At 41.0% G+C, this 17,400-nt stretch overlaps 1 protein-coding gene across 1 annotated transcript in view; it reads right to left on the bottom strand.

The window, feature by feature from the left end:
• ABCD2 (ATP binding cassette subfamily D member 2) overlaps positions 1-17,378 on the bottom strand; it is a 46,506-nt gene extending 29,128 nt beyond the window's left edge. The window contains exons 1-6 of the mRNA XM_065837178.2: positions 15,936-17,378; positions 14,380-14,560; positions 10,071-10,192; positions 7,232-7,400; positions 4,094-4,188; positions 2,595-2,740 (exon numbers count right to left, since the gene is read on the bottom strand). Of these exons, the coding sequence (XP_065693250.1) occupies positions 2,595-2,740; positions 4,094-4,188; positions 7,232-7,400; positions 10,071-10,192; positions 14,380-14,560; positions 15,936-16,862 (1,640 nt within the window). The 5' untranslated portion in view covers positions 16,863-17,378. The remainder of the gene's footprint in view (positions 1-2,594; positions 2,741-4,093; positions 4,189-7,231; positions 7,401-10,070; positions 10,193-14,379; positions 14,561-15,935) is intronic.
• Positions 17,379-17,400: the final 22 nt, after the last annotated feature.

Here is a 17,400-nt window from a genome sequence, read left to right on the forward strand (position 1 = left end):
ATTTGAACTCACAGAGGGCTGATGTAGAATTAAATTCAGCCACAGGAGTAAGGTCTTAGCAGGCTCAATGGTAACTGTGTTCACTCCATCTCCCATGTTCTTAGACCAGAGATGTAATGTATACACTTAAACACAACAATATCATTCCAGTTTACTGTTCTGACAGACATCCACCAACTCCAGAGCCTTTTGCTACACCTACAGTTTTCACCTACCCACCAAACGAAAGACTGAGGTAGGCTGAATCTCAGCGATACTGTCCTACCACCTCCCAAATCCTCTCAGTCCAGAACATAAACCCTTCCTAAAGTTATGCTGAAATATATGCATGATGAAATGTAGGCAGGGTGCTATCTCTTCCAGTCTGCAGTTTTAGAATTAAGGTCTAAAAAAATAAACTGAAGCTAATCCTGAACAAGCAGCAATTTGCACAGGGTTAATAAGCAAAATGGCTGAACCAGCAGGACCTTCCAAAACAAGCTGCTTAAATTGCAGGACTTCAGAACAATTTATAAGCCACTACAGAAATTCTAAATGTACTCTAGAGCCAGGGATAGACAAAAAACCCAACTGAATGTGTAATTTATGTAGGCCATAAATAAATGAATGGTTAATAGACTCAGAAACGGAATAGAAGCAAAAAAAAAATCTGGACCACATAAGGCAATCCACAAAAAAGCCCTAAAAATCCAGCAGATGTATTACAAATATGGTCCAGAAATGTATAACTTGCATTTAAAACTGAATCTCCTTCAAGTTATTCTTGGTGTCTCAGATATTCATCTAAGACTCTGTAAGCCCAAAGAACAAATACACTGGGCAAAAAAGCAACTCAGGATCTTCAAAGACATCCTAATGAATCTGACTGACCACTGTCCTCTACCAACCCCTTCAGCCACATTCACTTACAAATCCCTACAAGACTCAGCCTCACAGTCCCTTTCCAAATACAAGACACTTATGAGTGACAGGCCACACTTCTGAGTCTACAGAACCCACACTGACACAGCTGAACCGTCCCCCAAAGTGGACTTCAAAATCTTCAGCCACAACCAAGGTGCAGCACTCTTGCAGAAGAGCCCTCTCTGTCACTGACTGTTGCTCCATTCACGAGCCACAGAGCCAAGCCACCGCAATGTCACTTAGGTGTCCCAAGGGCACCACAGCGGCATCCTTTCTCGTGGTGGATGCTATTAGGATGGACTGCAGATGAGTGGTACCTTCAGGGTACACTACAAAGGTGATATGTCAGTCCCTACATAGCTTCAGTCACAGAGGGCTCCAAAGATGCTGGCTGAATCTCAGCTTCTGATCAAAAGTTTTGAAACGTCCCACAGCAGAGAGGTCTGCTGGACAAACTTCTCCAGCACTGCAAAGTTAGGGGAAACAGCTAACAAACAACAATGTTCATGGAAATGAAACCCCAGCAGATGTGATTCAATTCCCTCAAGCAGCACCCTGAGTCCATTTGCCTTCACAGAAAAAAGAGGACATCAGTAAAGGGAAAGGGCTGTGGGCAAGCCAGCCTCAGATGTTGATCTGAGAAGAGGCTGGGATCACACTCGGGACAGAAGTGGCTGAAACTCAAAATTTTCTGCAAGAAAAAGAAATCAGAATAGCTTTTGCTCTGCCTAAGAATAAAATTGATTTTAAGAATGTCCTGCACAAAGGGAATTGTGAAATATTGTTTTGAAAAACATTTAATAAACCCTTCTGCTCCAATTGCCTGAATGAAACCCTTGAGTGGCTCAGAAAAATGACAATGTCTAGCAATAAATTATACATATATTTGAAATAATTACAGATAAATATTCTTTGTTACCTTCACCTGCAGCAAGTAAAATCTACTCATCAGTTAATATTTTCCGTTCAGCTTAATAGCTTGTACTTTTTAAACGTGACTACAGACCGTACCATGAACCCTTCTTTTGCCCATGGGAAGAAACGAACTACAGAAAGCGATCAAAGATTCTCAGTGTTTGATTTTGCTTTTGCAAAACAATCCAGTTAGAAGTCTCTAAGGAGATATTCTAGAATCAATTGCATTAAATTGTGTTCTGAGAGTCCAACAGCAAGTCAGAATACAAACAAAGCACAAAAAACACATTTCCCTTAGTGAAATGAGCATGTATTGTTAAAAAGGCAATTTGCATTTAGTAGTGGATTGGATTCTGGTCTTGTAGTGTAAAATTTGAAGTTTTGGAAATTATTTTGAGCAAATCAACATTTAGGAACCAAAACACTCTCAGCTGTTTTGATCTTTGGTTTTAAAGTGAAATTAGAATTAAGATCTATTAGGTCTATTTCAAAATCTTTTCAGATAATAGTCTGTTCCCATGATCCCAACCCATGTGGGACTTGGGCCATCAGGGGAGCACAGGCTCCATCACAAGGGCATGCGAGCCCTTTCCAGTGACTGAAGATTTACATCACCAACGAGAAGGGATCTTTTTCTTTTCAGCATTCTCCACACAGCTGAGGTTGTGCTCACCATGTTTTAACTTGGCTGTACATATCACAGAGTAAAAATGAGAGAAGCAGGGTCGAAATTCATGCAACCAGAAAAAAGGCAACACCTTGAACAAAACACATACCTTTGTGGTATATAAAACATGTGCTGCGGAGGGGGTTTGTAGAGAACTCCTTCATACACAGGCCACAAACCACTTAGAATTCTGAAGAGTGAACTCTTTCCACAGCCATTGGGTCCAGTGATTAAAAGATTCATCCCCTCCTCAACCTACGATAGCAATGAAAATGCAAAGATGTTACTATGCTGTATATATGGCACAGACAGTCTAAGAGCCCTACAGGGAGTTACATGAGAATTTATATCAAATTATCAACCCATTACATTGATTACTTGCACATACTTATGCCACTATACTGGAAACAGTGGCATTAGATGTAATATGTGGGCTGAAATAATTAAAATAATTTCTATAATGTCTGAGTATTTCTACAAACTACACTGATTATATCACAACGTCAATATACCATAGTAAAAATAAATTATTCTAACACAGATTAGGTCCAAAGGTGTTAATGACATACAGAGCAGTGTTATGCCTATCAGAGATACTACTTTAAGCTATGGGAGCCCGATCAAATTATTTGGAGAATTTACTTCACATCGCCCTTTCCCACCTAATTATCAGCGTTATTTTGGCTGTGATGCACTTGTCTTTATTAATTTTAATATTACCCTGTGTATATATGAGTGTATATTTATGCATAATCACAATGTCGTTGTCTATGCTTTATATATTGACTGTTATATTTTCTGTTATTTTTGTCTCTTGAGCCAAATGAATAACTGTAACTGTCTCCTTGACCATAAAAGTATGATTTTACAAATCTGAAATTCCTATACTGAAGCCATTGCAAATTTCACCATAGCTAGGACCCTGTCCTCCTAGTTGCTAATTCCTAGGCCAACAGAGGTGACAAGAGGAACACTCTGCTTTAACTAAATTAAAGAATCTGCTGGAATTATTCATGTTAGTGCTCCGATAACTTCAACTATTTTTAAAAATAACAACATCTGCACTGGAACATAAGATCAGGATATATTTGGGAGTAATTCAGTAAAGATCATCCATTAAAATTGTGAGCAGGTACCAAGTGGTACCTGGAATAGCCTTTTAAAAACAATATAAGCTTTTACCTAAGACTGCACAGTTGGCCCTGTGAACCGTGCCATCAACTGTCAGTACTGCTCTTTGTGGTAATCAAGCAAAACCACAGACTCAATTTTTACACTGTTGCTATGAATTCAGACTTTTAAATGAGCCTCTGTGAGCAAAGCATCCCAATTTCATTGCAATTAAGATGGATGCAGACCTTTCATATACACATCTGAAAATCTCAGCTTGGTCTTCCACCTGGCAACAGCACCAGAAATCCTCTCTTCTCTTTCTTTGAGCAGGATAAACTACATGTGTCTGCCTCTATTGAGCTACTATGCCTACCTTTCTGGACTTCCCCTTTTATCCATATGCTCCTCCAAGTACTTAACATGAGCTACATGAATTCTGTGCTGCTTATGTTAATGTGATGGCAACTACCAGAAGATTCTTGCATATCATCTTACTTTGAAGTTTAGCCTGGAAACCACCACATCGCCATTCGGAGTAATAATAGGAACATTTTCACAAATAATTCCATGTTCAACATCAATAACTTTTCCTATGAAAAAAAGAAAAAAAAAAAAGTTTGTGAAACCTTTCACTGGTATCTATGTGACAGTCTCTGTGTGTGGCTGGGAGTTTCAAACAACATTTTAATGTGCTCCAGGTTGCCCTAGTGGAAAATCTGCATAACAAACCTTAGCTAGTGCCAAAGACACTATCAGCAGTAGCCAAGAGTGTGCAATGAATCGCAAATTTGATCATAAATATAATTCACAATACGTGTCATAACTATATAATGTAGTATAAATACATGCTTATTCACGTCCAACCCATATTTACTGCATTTTCTTTTAAATAGGTGGTCAATATCAACCAGTAAAACAGTTCAAGGACAGCCTTAGCCACAGGCAGACCAGTTTACCTTCTCTTGAGGTTTCCTTTAGAAAATGGAATCTGCTTTCACTACCAGCTCAGCAACTCTGAGCCCAGTTCAGTCTCCTCCAGCAACGAGACCAAAGAAGAAAACATTTAATGGCTTGGTTCCATCTCTTTTTGAAGCCACAGACACTGTAAACGTGTCTTCTAAGTATTTGTGGAAACCCATATAATATAATTCATTCCAGTAGCTACACTTACCATTTGGATTTCTGGCAAATTTAAATATACCATCTCAATAGGACATCTGGATATTCCATATCACAAGAATTTAGAAATAAATTCTTCTGGAAACAGTAAAAAACTTGGATCAACTCTAACTTCTCAGTTGCCTGATAATGGGCTTCTCTAACAGAACCCAAAGAGCTGGGCTTCTAGAGAAATACCTGAAATTACTTTTACAGACAAGATGCAAAGGAAAGAGATTTATCTTCGTATTAGAAGGCTGCTTATTTTAGACTAATCTGAACAAAGAAAAATGGAACAAAGGATAAGCTGAGTTTATTATCAAAGGATTTGGTAGCATTTCCTTCAGTTAAGGTTAGTTTTACATTTTCCATTAAGAGGCTCTTTGTTCAATTGCTTCTGACTTTGCCAAACTGTATCAACCTGGACAAAAATTTCTGTGCTATGTATCAGTCCAAGCATTCTTCTTTTCCTAAAATAAGATTTAAATAAAACAGTTCTGTCATGTCCAGCATGAAATTACACAAAATTAGAGTGTTTTGCTGTTAAAAAGAAAGATTGCAGCCTTCTCTTCACATTCTGCTGCCTCCAGACTCCTACGAAGGCACCTGAAATGCAACTGGCAGATCAACCACATCAGGCATGTGGTTTTTGATGGGTTCGCAAAAATACTAACAAATTTGTCTAAGACATACTTTTGTGAAAAAGGGTCATACCAGTCACTCCAATCACCTGAATACTTGTGAAGGACTTGGCATTAATCTAATTATGTCTCCACAGAAATTATCCAAGAAATTCTGCAATTTTTTTCATGTTTTTGAAGAACTTGGATACAGTGGAGAAATTCTACTTCAAATAAATCTATGATAAAAAATAGTAATCTAAGAAAGTAATAAGTAAACTTAATTAATATTTCCTAAATTTGCAATGTTTGATGGGAACTTTAGCATGATTTAAAAGCATATTTATGTGTAATCAGAAATACAATTTGACAGTATTTGTACAAGATGCACAAAATTCTATTTAATCTTTAAAATTCTGAATTATTAGATACACTATAAGGCAATATTATTATCTGTTAAACATACTTCTCATATTTTTACAATGCTCTTATTGACAACAATAAATGCAAAGCATAAATCAGACATCCCTTATTTACATAAACTCTTATTGGATGATTCAAAAGGAAACAAGTAGTATATGTTCCAAGGGGCCTTTTGGGAAGCTGAATATTAAGGTTTTTCTTTTTTAACAATGCAGACACATATACATCTGTGAGCACGTGCACTTTTATCCATACACAAATCCACGCTGCAGGGATTTCTGAAGTATCAAGACCAAAAGAAAGGAGGAAAAACAGTATTACAATGAGACTTGTCATAAAAAGTGTGGAGCCTGTGGCCTAGATTCATCTGGCCTGAATTCCATTCAAGTCCTTGCGCACAATATTTGGTATTGGCAAGCTGCCTCTGAGAACCTACAGCCCCTCAGGAGCAAATGCCAGTCCCCGCGACTTAGCAGGAATTCAGGTCGGTTGAAATGTGTTACTGTAGCGGAATGACATCTTGGGAAAAGGCTGCAGAGAAAACGGGAGTGGGGTGTAAGTTTTCTAGACCAAAAGGGAATGTGAATAGCATGCTTTCATATCCGAGCTGTATGTGCTTTTGTTTTTAAAACACAGTTATCTAAAAAGAGTCCCAAAATCCCTTGCTGCTCCAGAAACTACAAACATTTTCTCTTGCATGTGACAAAATCTAACAGCAATAAAATGCCATTGCTTTTAATGTCAGCCAAATATTGCCAAGATCTACAAGATTAAGACATCAGCTATTTCCACAGCTATCCACCACACTGCATCAGACTGTTTGTTATGAAGAACCTTGTCAGCGGACCTTTGAGAAATCCGTGCCGAAGGGCAGCACTGTTGAAATTGGTGAAAGAAGATATTTCATAAAGAGCACTGCGGTACCTTCAACTCTAGCGAGGTTTAAGTTTTCAGAGGCCAAAGGGAGGGAATGAGGCTTTTCAATAGCACAGAGAAGCAGAAGGGTTCTGCTGGGAAAACTGGGAAACTATTGAACCAGTCCGCCTTCCCCTCCTACCCCAAACGAAATAATATGCTGTTTGAAGATGAAAATGTTAGTGTCTCAGTTTTCTGCAAAAATCAAGTGTCTGAGGAAAGTAGGCACTGTCTGTGTAACAATAATAATATCACAAAAAATAACAGTATCATTGAAACGCCTTTTTCATTGAAAGTTTTCAGAGACAACATCTGATCAATTTTGTGTATTAGGAAAGCACTGCATAAGCCCAGAGTTACAAAATGGCATGAGGTTAAAATGGAAGGCATCATGGTCTCTGGGGTATTAGGGCTGAGACGCTCATTTGCTGTAGAAAAAAAAAAGCCTCTGTTCACCTCCAGTCCCACTGCACCGGCCCCACAGACAGGGGAATACATACAAATATGAATTAATTACCTTTGATTTCTAAGGGCCCATCAATGTGTAATTCTGCTTTATCTTCATTCTTGCTGTTGTTTTCAGACCCCTGAATAACAGCAGTTCTTTTGTAGATGCCTCTCTTCACCTCATCAAAGACCGAAAACATGTTGTGGACACGGGCGGTGTAGCCTGCTAGCTCAGTAACCTGAGGAACAACAAATGCCTCATTTCAGTTGGACTCCACAATTCTATAAATCACGTCTGGCCAAAGATTCACGAAAAACATTCCCAGCTATTCTGAGTCAGCGCTTCTCACATGTTACTCTGGAAGGACCAATGATGCATCTTTCGATGCCTGTCAATTTTCATTCCCTGAGATTCTGTGTGAACCCATATGCCACCCACAGCTCCTACCAGCCAGCAGAGAGAGTTGGAGGGGGACAGATTTCAGACAGTGTAAGCTGTGACAGCTCCAGTAAATGAGGAGGTTGCAGGGACTGCTCTTTTCTCTAGATCAGTAGAGTCTTCAACTGGCAGAGAATAACTATTAGCAAATCTGAAAATAGAGAGCGCATCATACTAAACAAAACCTCTGCATTTGCCAGCAAAATAAAGGTCCACAGAAGTTAGAGAAATTGGCATCCATAATTATTTATGCTTATGTCCCTGTATTCCTGAAACCTCCCATGGGAAAGGTGTGCTTTTCTGCGTAAAACAGGCAGCACTAGGGCATCCTAATCTAAAATACGCTACAAAAAGGAAATGACTCTTCTGTCCACTGCATGCTAGAGTACCAGAGCTAAATCAGACCTTATATTAGACCTGGGCATTTTTAAAGTGGTGAGGTCTCTTAAAAGGCTTTCTCCTTTTTTGGGGGGTTCTTTTATCACAACTTCCACCTGGTAAAGACACAAACCACAGATCTCTGGACCTAGTAACTTCCTTTTCATGGGCAGCAACACCACCAAAAGCTCCCAAAGAACTGGCTCCATCTCCTGGCAGCAAAGAATCAAGCCCAGGCATCTTACAAATTTATTCTTAGATGGCTTTAAAGGGATGATTTTTTATACTAAACGCAGAGAGAAAGACAAGAATAACAAGAAAATTAGTTCAAGATTACAAAATCACTAGCTTGCTGTGGTTAAACACATACACACCATGATTGAGCTCACCTGCTATGGCCGTACACAATTCCAATATAAAATCCTCTATAAATTTCACTACTTGTGCCAGATTCAGAAGTGAGTGCTAGTTCTAGCCACATGGCCATCACTCCATGGAGGTTAACAATGTCTCAAAAAACTCCATCTAAAAAGAGTAATCACTCAACATTTCAACTCCACCAGCTGTAAATTTTTTTCACAGTTCTGGTAATGGCATTAACAGCTGCGAAAATCACCGGGCTAACAGCACTTGGGGCAGCAGGTAGCACACAGGAGCTGTAACACCATTCTTCACACTGGAGTCTTTCTAGTAACTTCAGCAGGTGCTTGTGCCAGGACTGAGCGTGCTGCACAGTGTCGGCAAAGACATTTGATGGACAGAATCCCACATGTGATGAACAAAATTTGTACCAACAGAAGAAACACAACTTTGAGTAAGCTACTGAACCATGACCCTACAAACTTGCCTTGTCAAAACATGAAATATCACCATCTAAACTATTGACCTGCAAAGAAAAGTTGAGCCCACCTCATCTGCATGGTGAATTACACTGACTAGAAGGAGATCACTTTGGTGGATCAGGTGGGCAAGAACTGAAACTTCAGTAACACTTGAAGTACACTGTCCTTCTTTGGAAATTGCCTGAATTATGAAATGGGAATGACGATGTGGTTATAGTACCACAGTGCCTCTTCAAGAGAAGTATAAATATAAAACTAAAATGGAAATTCATAGAACCTATCTTTGATCTCATGCTGTCTCAATTAAAATCTCAGCATGTTATAAATCAAGTGAGTTTGTTCAGTTGTTCCTACTACTTTGTGGGTACTTTAGTTTGCAAAAAAATAAAACCACAATTTTTTTAAGTCCCCATGTACATTATATAGATGATTTAAACGTTGAGAATAAAACAGAAATTACATTAGTGTTATCTGGCAGCATCTTTAGAGCAGAGGCCAAGTAGGGCAACAGCTAAAGGACCATAGGTCAGGACCACAGTCCATTGGAAGAACTCCTTATGAGAAAACACAGACTTTGGCTTTGTCAGAGTCCATATCTGAAGGTGCCAAACTACCCCTCCTCCTCCAATTACAAAGCTGTAGCTATTATGGCTGGATTTCAAGTAATGGAATCCATAGTCTTTAATTATCTCCCTAGCTCACGTGTGCCTCCTCACATTGCACTTGGGAAAGCGGGTCCTCACCAAAAGGATGAGCATAAACCAATTAAACAAATGCAGAACCAACATCCAGAAGGAAATGTTGAGAATAAGAGCGCTGCCTCACTTTTCTTTAGCTTAACAGCCGGCACCTAGGGCCCAACTTCACTGGAATTTGGGTAAAAACCTGAAACAACATCTCTGATCTTCCAGATGAACATCGTGTACTTCTAGACTATCTGCTGTCTCGAGGTGTCCAAAGACAGGAGGAATTTGAACCTTTATTACTGACATTCCTGGAACTTCTATTGCTCTCTGATGGCACCTGAACACAGGTATAAAAACGAAATCTACATGTTGCACCATACTGGCAGTTGTGCACTTTTTGGACTTAACTCTGAAGATCAACCTATCAGTTCAAAGACCTCTTTGGACTTCGCTGCGATAGCATTTGCCTTAAAAAATTACTTTTTTTTTTTGTTACTTTTTACATTGAATATAAATTACTTTTTTTTTTTTTAATTTGTTTTGTTGATGACTGATATACAATACCTCTTTATATGAAGACATAATCCTTTCAATGGCATCTGCTGCAGAGATCAGCAGGTTTCGTGATGTAGTAAAAGCTTCTGTTCTTTCACTAACCATTGCCTGTTTCTGGCCATCTTCCATTTCTAAAAGTAAAGAAGTTTTCTGTTAAAACACTCTTCTGATACAATTAAATTATGATTAGAATGTTAGCCATTATACATCAGCTTTTAAATTAAGAAAAAGTTAACTCTACAAAGACAACTGTTCAAAAATAGTTGGTGAATGTAACTAGCACAGATAGCTTGGTGACAAAGAATAAGTGAGAGTACACAGAATTCATCATCTTATGCAAAACACCCTATTCTTCTATACTACTTGCCCACATAGGAAATTTTCCTTTTAATTTATCGTTATTCAACTTATTTTTTTCAAAATATGAAAAACGTGAAACCTAAGCAATTCTCTGAAACAGGCAGGATTTTCACTACTTTCGCCATTATCCACTTTCAGTCTTCCTTATTTATTGACTTCAAGTAAAATCAAACATTCATATTGCAGGAAATTTAGCAACATGATTTCTAAACATGCTTTCTAAAAGAAAGCAACAGGCTCTTTTATTATCAAAGGCATGGTTTAAGCAGGATACCTCTCTCTCACAACAGTTTCTCTCCTCATCAGACCCCAGAACAAAGCTGTTTATGTCACTGCATCCTACTGGCAAGAAAACCCTTTTTCCAAGGAAAGGAGTTGTCTCATAAGAACATGTCAGCAGCAACAGGCAAGGAGAAAGTAGCAGCAGAAATTATAAAATATAGACGATAAACAGATATGCTTACATTTAACATATCTACATATGCTCCTGCTACCATGTGACCCACACGTTTATATAGCATATTCAACTTGCAATGTTTGCTTTCTGAAGCAATCAAGATCTTAAGTGGCTGAATATTTTAAGACTGAATGTTGTTTCAGTGTTAGAGTTGCCTCTACAGAAGACAACAATGTGTAGTAAACCACTCTTAAGTATTTTTCACATACAAGATTTAGAATGAAAGGTCTCAAGGGTTTTCTGCATCACATGACTTGATATATATCTTTATATACCACTTAAGTCTGTTGCAAAACTGGGTCTAGATATTATTTTTTCTTAAGTTCATGAAGTTTTTTTAAGATTCTTTTTTAAGCTCAGTTGCTGCCAGGCATCAGGCTAGGCAGGGTAATAAATGGAATCTAGTGCAACAACTCCTGGATTAGCAATAGTTATTGACAACTTGTGCGATGTTTGCACAGTGCTTATGGCCAAGAAAATCTAGGAGGAATCCCCTGCAGGTGTGATGAGACTGTAAATGCAATGGGCTTGGTCAAGTGAAGCAAGAGTACAGCAAACAGTATTTTTTAATTGGTATCTGTCCCATCTTCCTGACAAGACCAGATTCTAGAAATCTAGTGTCTAGAAATCCACATGCAGTACCAAAGCCAGATCTATTTTTCTGTCTTTATTAGTTAAATCTAAATGCTATCTGGTTTCAATTTACACATCCACAAAGGTAACCCTGCATAATTACATCTGAAACACTGAAATACACTATGGATAATTTAGGAAAAACTTTTAAAAGAATTCTTATATTTTTGTTCATATATATATACACAGCATCTATATGTTAGTCTTTCTGGCCTCAGATGTTTTTAATAACAATTTTAATTAACTGAGATACATGTTCAATTTTTTTAGTTTAAATTATAAACATCAGTCAACTTGTTGTATGTGATCTAGCCACCTGGGACATGAAAAGCAGACAGAAAGCATCTTGCAAAGGGAGGGATTACAAAACTCCTGCTCATGTAGCCCTCATTTATTTTAAAAAGTCGTTTCCACTCCAGGAAGAATAAACTTACAGGATAGAGAGAATTCAGTTAATCATCAGTAAAAACTAAATTGAAAATTGTTTCTTCTCAGAGAAACGATTTTTACTGATCTTCTTGGAATTATGGCCCATGCAGTGTAGAACAACCAAAACAAAATCCCTGAGGAATGAGGTATGGTTTAATTGCACTAGGGCAGCCCTCCTGTGCAAACGCAGGATTCCCCAGAGCTGGTTCCAGCACCCAGGCCAGCTCAGCCAGCAGGAGCTGGGAGATCCCCACAAACGGCTGCACCACTCATTTCAGGCATACTTTTAATCGTAAAAATTAAAATTATATAGAATTTATGAGCATTTCAACGTTCCAAAACACAAGCTCCTACGTTACATGCCTAACCCACCAGGATTACTTTCCTTGAACTTTTTTGTCGAAAACATCTTTCATACGGCTGGGCCTCCTCTGTTTGAAGAAGTGGTGCATTGTAACAGGGCAGACAGGCTCTCTCTGTTCCACACACATTTTGCTTTCCATGTTCATTTATGTCATTGATAGTCATACTTATTTTATAAACAAAGATAAGTGTTCACTGTGTCTAGAGAAATCAAAGTCTCGCTTCCAAAAATAGTCACTTTCCAGAAACTGATGAGAAACATGACATTTGGAACACCAATTGTTTAATACAAAAAGAATGAGAAATGTTATCAAATGGAAATCTTGACCTTGCCAGTTAATTTCTTCCCCGAAACATGTAACAGAATTAGCAAATTTTAATCAGAAATCATAGAACATTCTTTTTGCTTTTTATTGAAGGATTATTTTTTAACTTTCCCTGCTCCACTCAAAGAAGCGTTCAAAATCTACTGCTTTACACCTTTAGTCTCAGATCTGGTCATGGTACCAGTTTTGTGCACATCCCTGATTCTGGTGATTTATCCTGAAGTAATAAATCTACTATCTGCTCCTTCAGATATGAACAAACTTGCATCTGACCTGCTGAGACACAAAGCAGTGTTTTCCCAAGCAGATCAATAGGAAGTTCAAGCCAGGTAAATGCTTCGAATACCTGTTATACTTCAAACTGGTCTTGACAGTGTTTATTTGTCAGTATTATGTTCGCAATCCATCACTATGATACGCCTCAGGTCTCAATAATAAGCCCCATGCTTTAACATTTTACGTTGCTGGTGGCAAATATTCTTCCACTTTATAACACGAGCCATTGCTGTGTATTTGTCTTCTCCCACATTTGAAAAGTATTTATCAAAAGAATATTCGTAAGAGGAATGTTATTTAGTTTAGCATGAATACAAGTCTTTTTTAAATTCAGGTTGTAATAACCAGGGAGATATTCATGATGTGTGGTTAAACAAGCTTTTTCTTGACTGTACTCATTCCTGTCTTAGCAGAAAGGCTTCCATCACTTTTTCTGTTGTGCTGACGACCTTCACAGTGAGGTGAAATGGCTTTGTACAGACCCTCCACTTTGGAATAGGACCTCCTGATATTTTTGAAGCTGTTACCAGGATGCCAGCCAGGGTCCTGATTTAGTGCCCTCCTGAGCCACGTGATGGGCAGCAGCTCAGAAAGTCAGACACTCATATGGCGGCTGTACAAAGTCATCCTACAGCACAAACTGAGTTTGTCCAGTTGGACAGCCCTGATGTGGAATGCAATTACCACAACCCACACTGAAACAAATTCACTCATTCCTGATTAAATGTACCCAAATTAGAACTGATCCTTCCATAGACATTGTAGGATTTAAAGGCTAAAAGAATCCTGTGGGATTTGTAATTTATCCTGTGTTTCTAATTGTGTATAAGGAAGCCTGCTGAGGCAAACTTCCCCACATGTCTTTCACTACCCCCCCTTAATTACCTTTCTGTTCTTTTTTTTTTTTTTTTTAATAGCATCTGCAATCACAACACTACTTGAGTCTTGTTTCACTTCCTGGAAAGTTGTGATGGGATGTCAAAAATGGTACCATCCAAACTTGGAATCTGAATTTTACCTTCTCATCTCCCAGGGAGTGAGGGAAAACCAGCGATTCCTAACAGGTCAACATATAAGAGAATAATTACCTATAATTACAGTATGGTTTATGGAAGGAGGAGATAAGCACTCTAGGAAAGTTAATAGCATAATTTTGTAAAGTAGCAGGATATGCTACAAAAATCGGCCTGAAAAAGTGAAAAAGGACTGAAATTATCATTGTAATCCCATGTGATACAAGGATCCTCTAATTCCTGAATTCATGCTGTTTATCAGGCTTATATTCAAAGTTGGATCTTTTGTGTTGCTCTTTCCGCAGCTGCCTCACTATGCTTGAAAGTTACATACAAAACACAGAGGTTGTAATAAAGCCTGCTAATAATATACAACTGCGAATGGCATTCAGGGCAAGTACAGTCTTTTGAGGATGTAACATTAAAGAAACATTAAAGAATTAAGTAAAAAATGTTATTACCGCCATCTGCAAACCCCGTTGCAGTGATGACAGGCACAGCGACCATAATCATCCCACAGCTACTCCAGACATACTTCATCAGGAACTGTTCTATCATGATGTACCACAAACGTTTGGACAAAATGAGATTCATCTGATCTGCCAAAGACTTGTAGCTTTTTTGCAGTTGTTTCATTTCTACCTACAGTTAAAAAACAAAACATGTGTAAAACATAACAAAGATGCATATGTCATAGAAGATACATTCACATATGAGTACGAAGTAATCGGGTACCCAGAGCTGTGACTTCTGAGTCACATCTGCTGCGTGGTACTTCACTTTCACAGTGCCGCAGCCTCACAGAGAAAGTGCACAGCTTTATAGAAGCCAGTGGACCTGGTTCTTATTTAGGCCATCGTCCCTTGATAGCACATTGGCAAATTTTCAGCTTTTTTAAGATCTCTGATATATACAAGGACAACAAACAAGGCAGTAAAAACAGCTGATTCTAACAACCAAAGTAAGATTCATTCCATATCCCTTTAATAAAGCTGCAGCTGCTGAGTTTCACAGCAACTGAAACTCCTCATATTGGAAAGTGTTTGGGGATCAATTATCTCCAATGATTTAAAGCTGCAGAGCTGATACCCCAAATGCAATGCTGCTTGTTTTTGCAAGCAGTCTGGAGGAAGAGAGACCTATCCCAAGTGGTTCAACAAGTCAAACACAGTTGCAAGTCAATATGATATAATGCATTCAGTTCAAATCAGTGTATGTGGGAACTGAAAAAAATACTCCGTTTAGATGCACTTAAAACATTGCTATAGGCAGCTCTTGAGAATGATTGCTTCTACCAAAATAAAGCCATTTACATTATATAATCATTTCTTGGACTGAAAGAGTAATACTTCAGGCTGGTTTCCAGCTTTCGTTTTTACCTTGCATGAAACAACTTTCTTTCCAAATCATGTTTGAAAGGTGTTGCAGCCAAAATTCACTTCTAATAAACATATGAAGAGTTCCATAAAAAAATGGCTTTAAAACAAGTCATTAGTTTTATGTAACTGTGACTGCTGAAGTATTCTACTTAAGCTATTTTAAGACTCTGATGACTACATCTTTGCTTAGCTATGTATAACAGTGTCAAAGGTTGTAGTGCTCCCTGTACTGTCACAGAATTTTCCCCTAGACTTTCTGGTGTGTGCCCTGGTTGCTATTTCTGCAGCACCAAATCTGGTAGCCCATAAACATAAGTGGAAAAAAAAAAAAAGGCCTGGAAAAGTTAAGCAGAATGGACGGGGTGGGGGAAAAATAAGAATGGAGATTAGCTGTCTAGAAAAGCATAGGATCCAGCTGCAAAACAGGAACACTGTCAGAACACAAGGGAACCACGGTGCACTCCCCCCAGATACCGCCTGTGAGACGGCATTTTCCTAGGAAACGGGAAGTGCTGGCTGTAAACAGGTTTAAATGTCAGAGGGACCCAGAGTGCTCAGGGAGGCCAGCAGGAGGAACACAGGCCATCTCTGGCACTGCAGAAGCAACACCAACACCCTCCAATTTCTCTCCCCCTTACCTTGTGCCCCCGGTAAAAGGCGATCTCTTCCACATTGGCAATGATGCGTGAATGCATGAAGCGCAGATAGCCCTTCTTGTGCGCCTCCTCAGCCACCAGCTTGCCAAACTTGGGCGAGCAGGCTTTGAGCACACGGGCTGTAGCGTAGACGACGAGCCCGGCCAGGAGCATGGGCCCAATGGGGTTCGCCCCCCGGGACTTCGCTGTGCGGATGAGGGTGTAGGAGGTGAGCACAACATCCAGGATGGGCTTGGTGAGGTTGGAGTAGAGATGTGCCACGGACTGTGAGAACATCATGATGTCCTCGGTGAGGGACTGGTCAGGGTTGGCCAGCCGCCCGTCCATGCTGATCACTCTGTAGTACGTCTGGTTGGCAAAGTAGGTCTCATAGGCGTGATCCACCAAGCGCGTGCGGAACGCGAGGGCCAACTTGCACTCCAGGTACCGTATGGTGCTGTTCACGAAAGTGGCCGGGATCGCAATCATCAGCCATTTGATTAATTTGAAGACAAAGCTCCTGGGCTGTTTTTCCACGATGCTTTTCACAATCTTCCCATCGAGGGCGGCCACATAGATGGAGAGGAAGGTCCTGGAAACCAGGGCGACCGAGTGGAGGCAGAGCAAGCCCAACTCGCCGCTCACCAGCTTTGGGAAGAACAGCTTGCGAAGTTCCAGCAGCCGTTTGAAGAATTCCGCGTCCACGGTCGGGGAGGCTTTGCCCGGGCTGCCGGCGTCGCGCGGTAGCCCCCGGTCCCCTCCAGCCCGGTCGGCCCCCTGCGAGCCGCCCTCCCGCCTCAGGCGCCTGCGGACGATGGGGTAGAGGATTCTCAGTCCGTACGCCGCAGCCAGCAGGCACGCAGCCCTCTTGGCGGTGCTCGCCCTGCTCCATTGCACCCGCCGGGCCGCTGCATACAGCATGTGGGTCATCGTGCCCCGCCGGAGGCACCGCTGCGCGCCGGTCCTAGCGGGGGCGGCCCCACCGGCTCTTCATGGGGCCGCCAGCGGCCCCAGCTCCCCGCCGAACGCCTTGTCGCGACAGACGCCGAATGAGCCCAGCCTCCGCGGGGTGATGGTTGCCTTCAAAGCCCGGCGCGTTGCACAACGCTGCTCAGCGCCGCGCAGCCCGCCCCGCCGACCACCATTGGCTGCGCGGCGCGGGGTGGCCCCAGGAGCGGCTCCGCACCGCCGCCCGGCTGCCCGGCACCGCGGCCCGGCCGCTCACTCAGGGCCCGGCAGCGGCGAAGCAAACCCGGCGCTCAGCCCCGGGCTCACAGCGGGTCCGCCGGACCTCGGCCTCAGCTGCAGCGCTAATCGCCCGCAGCTCGGCCTGGCAGCGCCCCGGCTCGCCTGAGGCTGCGGCCGGCCCTTTCCTTCCGCCTGCCCTGCGGAGCAAGCACCGCCTCCGGCCCCGCCAGCAGCGCGGGGGAGGCAGGGCCAGCGGGAGCACTCGGGCTGCGCGGCAGCC

Source organism: Patagioenas fasciata, chromosome 1 (assembly GCF_037038585.1).
Source record: "Patagioenas fasciata isolate bPatFas1 chromosome 1, bPatFas1.hap1, whole genome shotgun sequence".
Lineage (NCBI taxonomy): Eukaryota > Metazoa > Chordata > Aves > Columbiformes > Columbidae > Patagioenas > Patagioenas fasciata.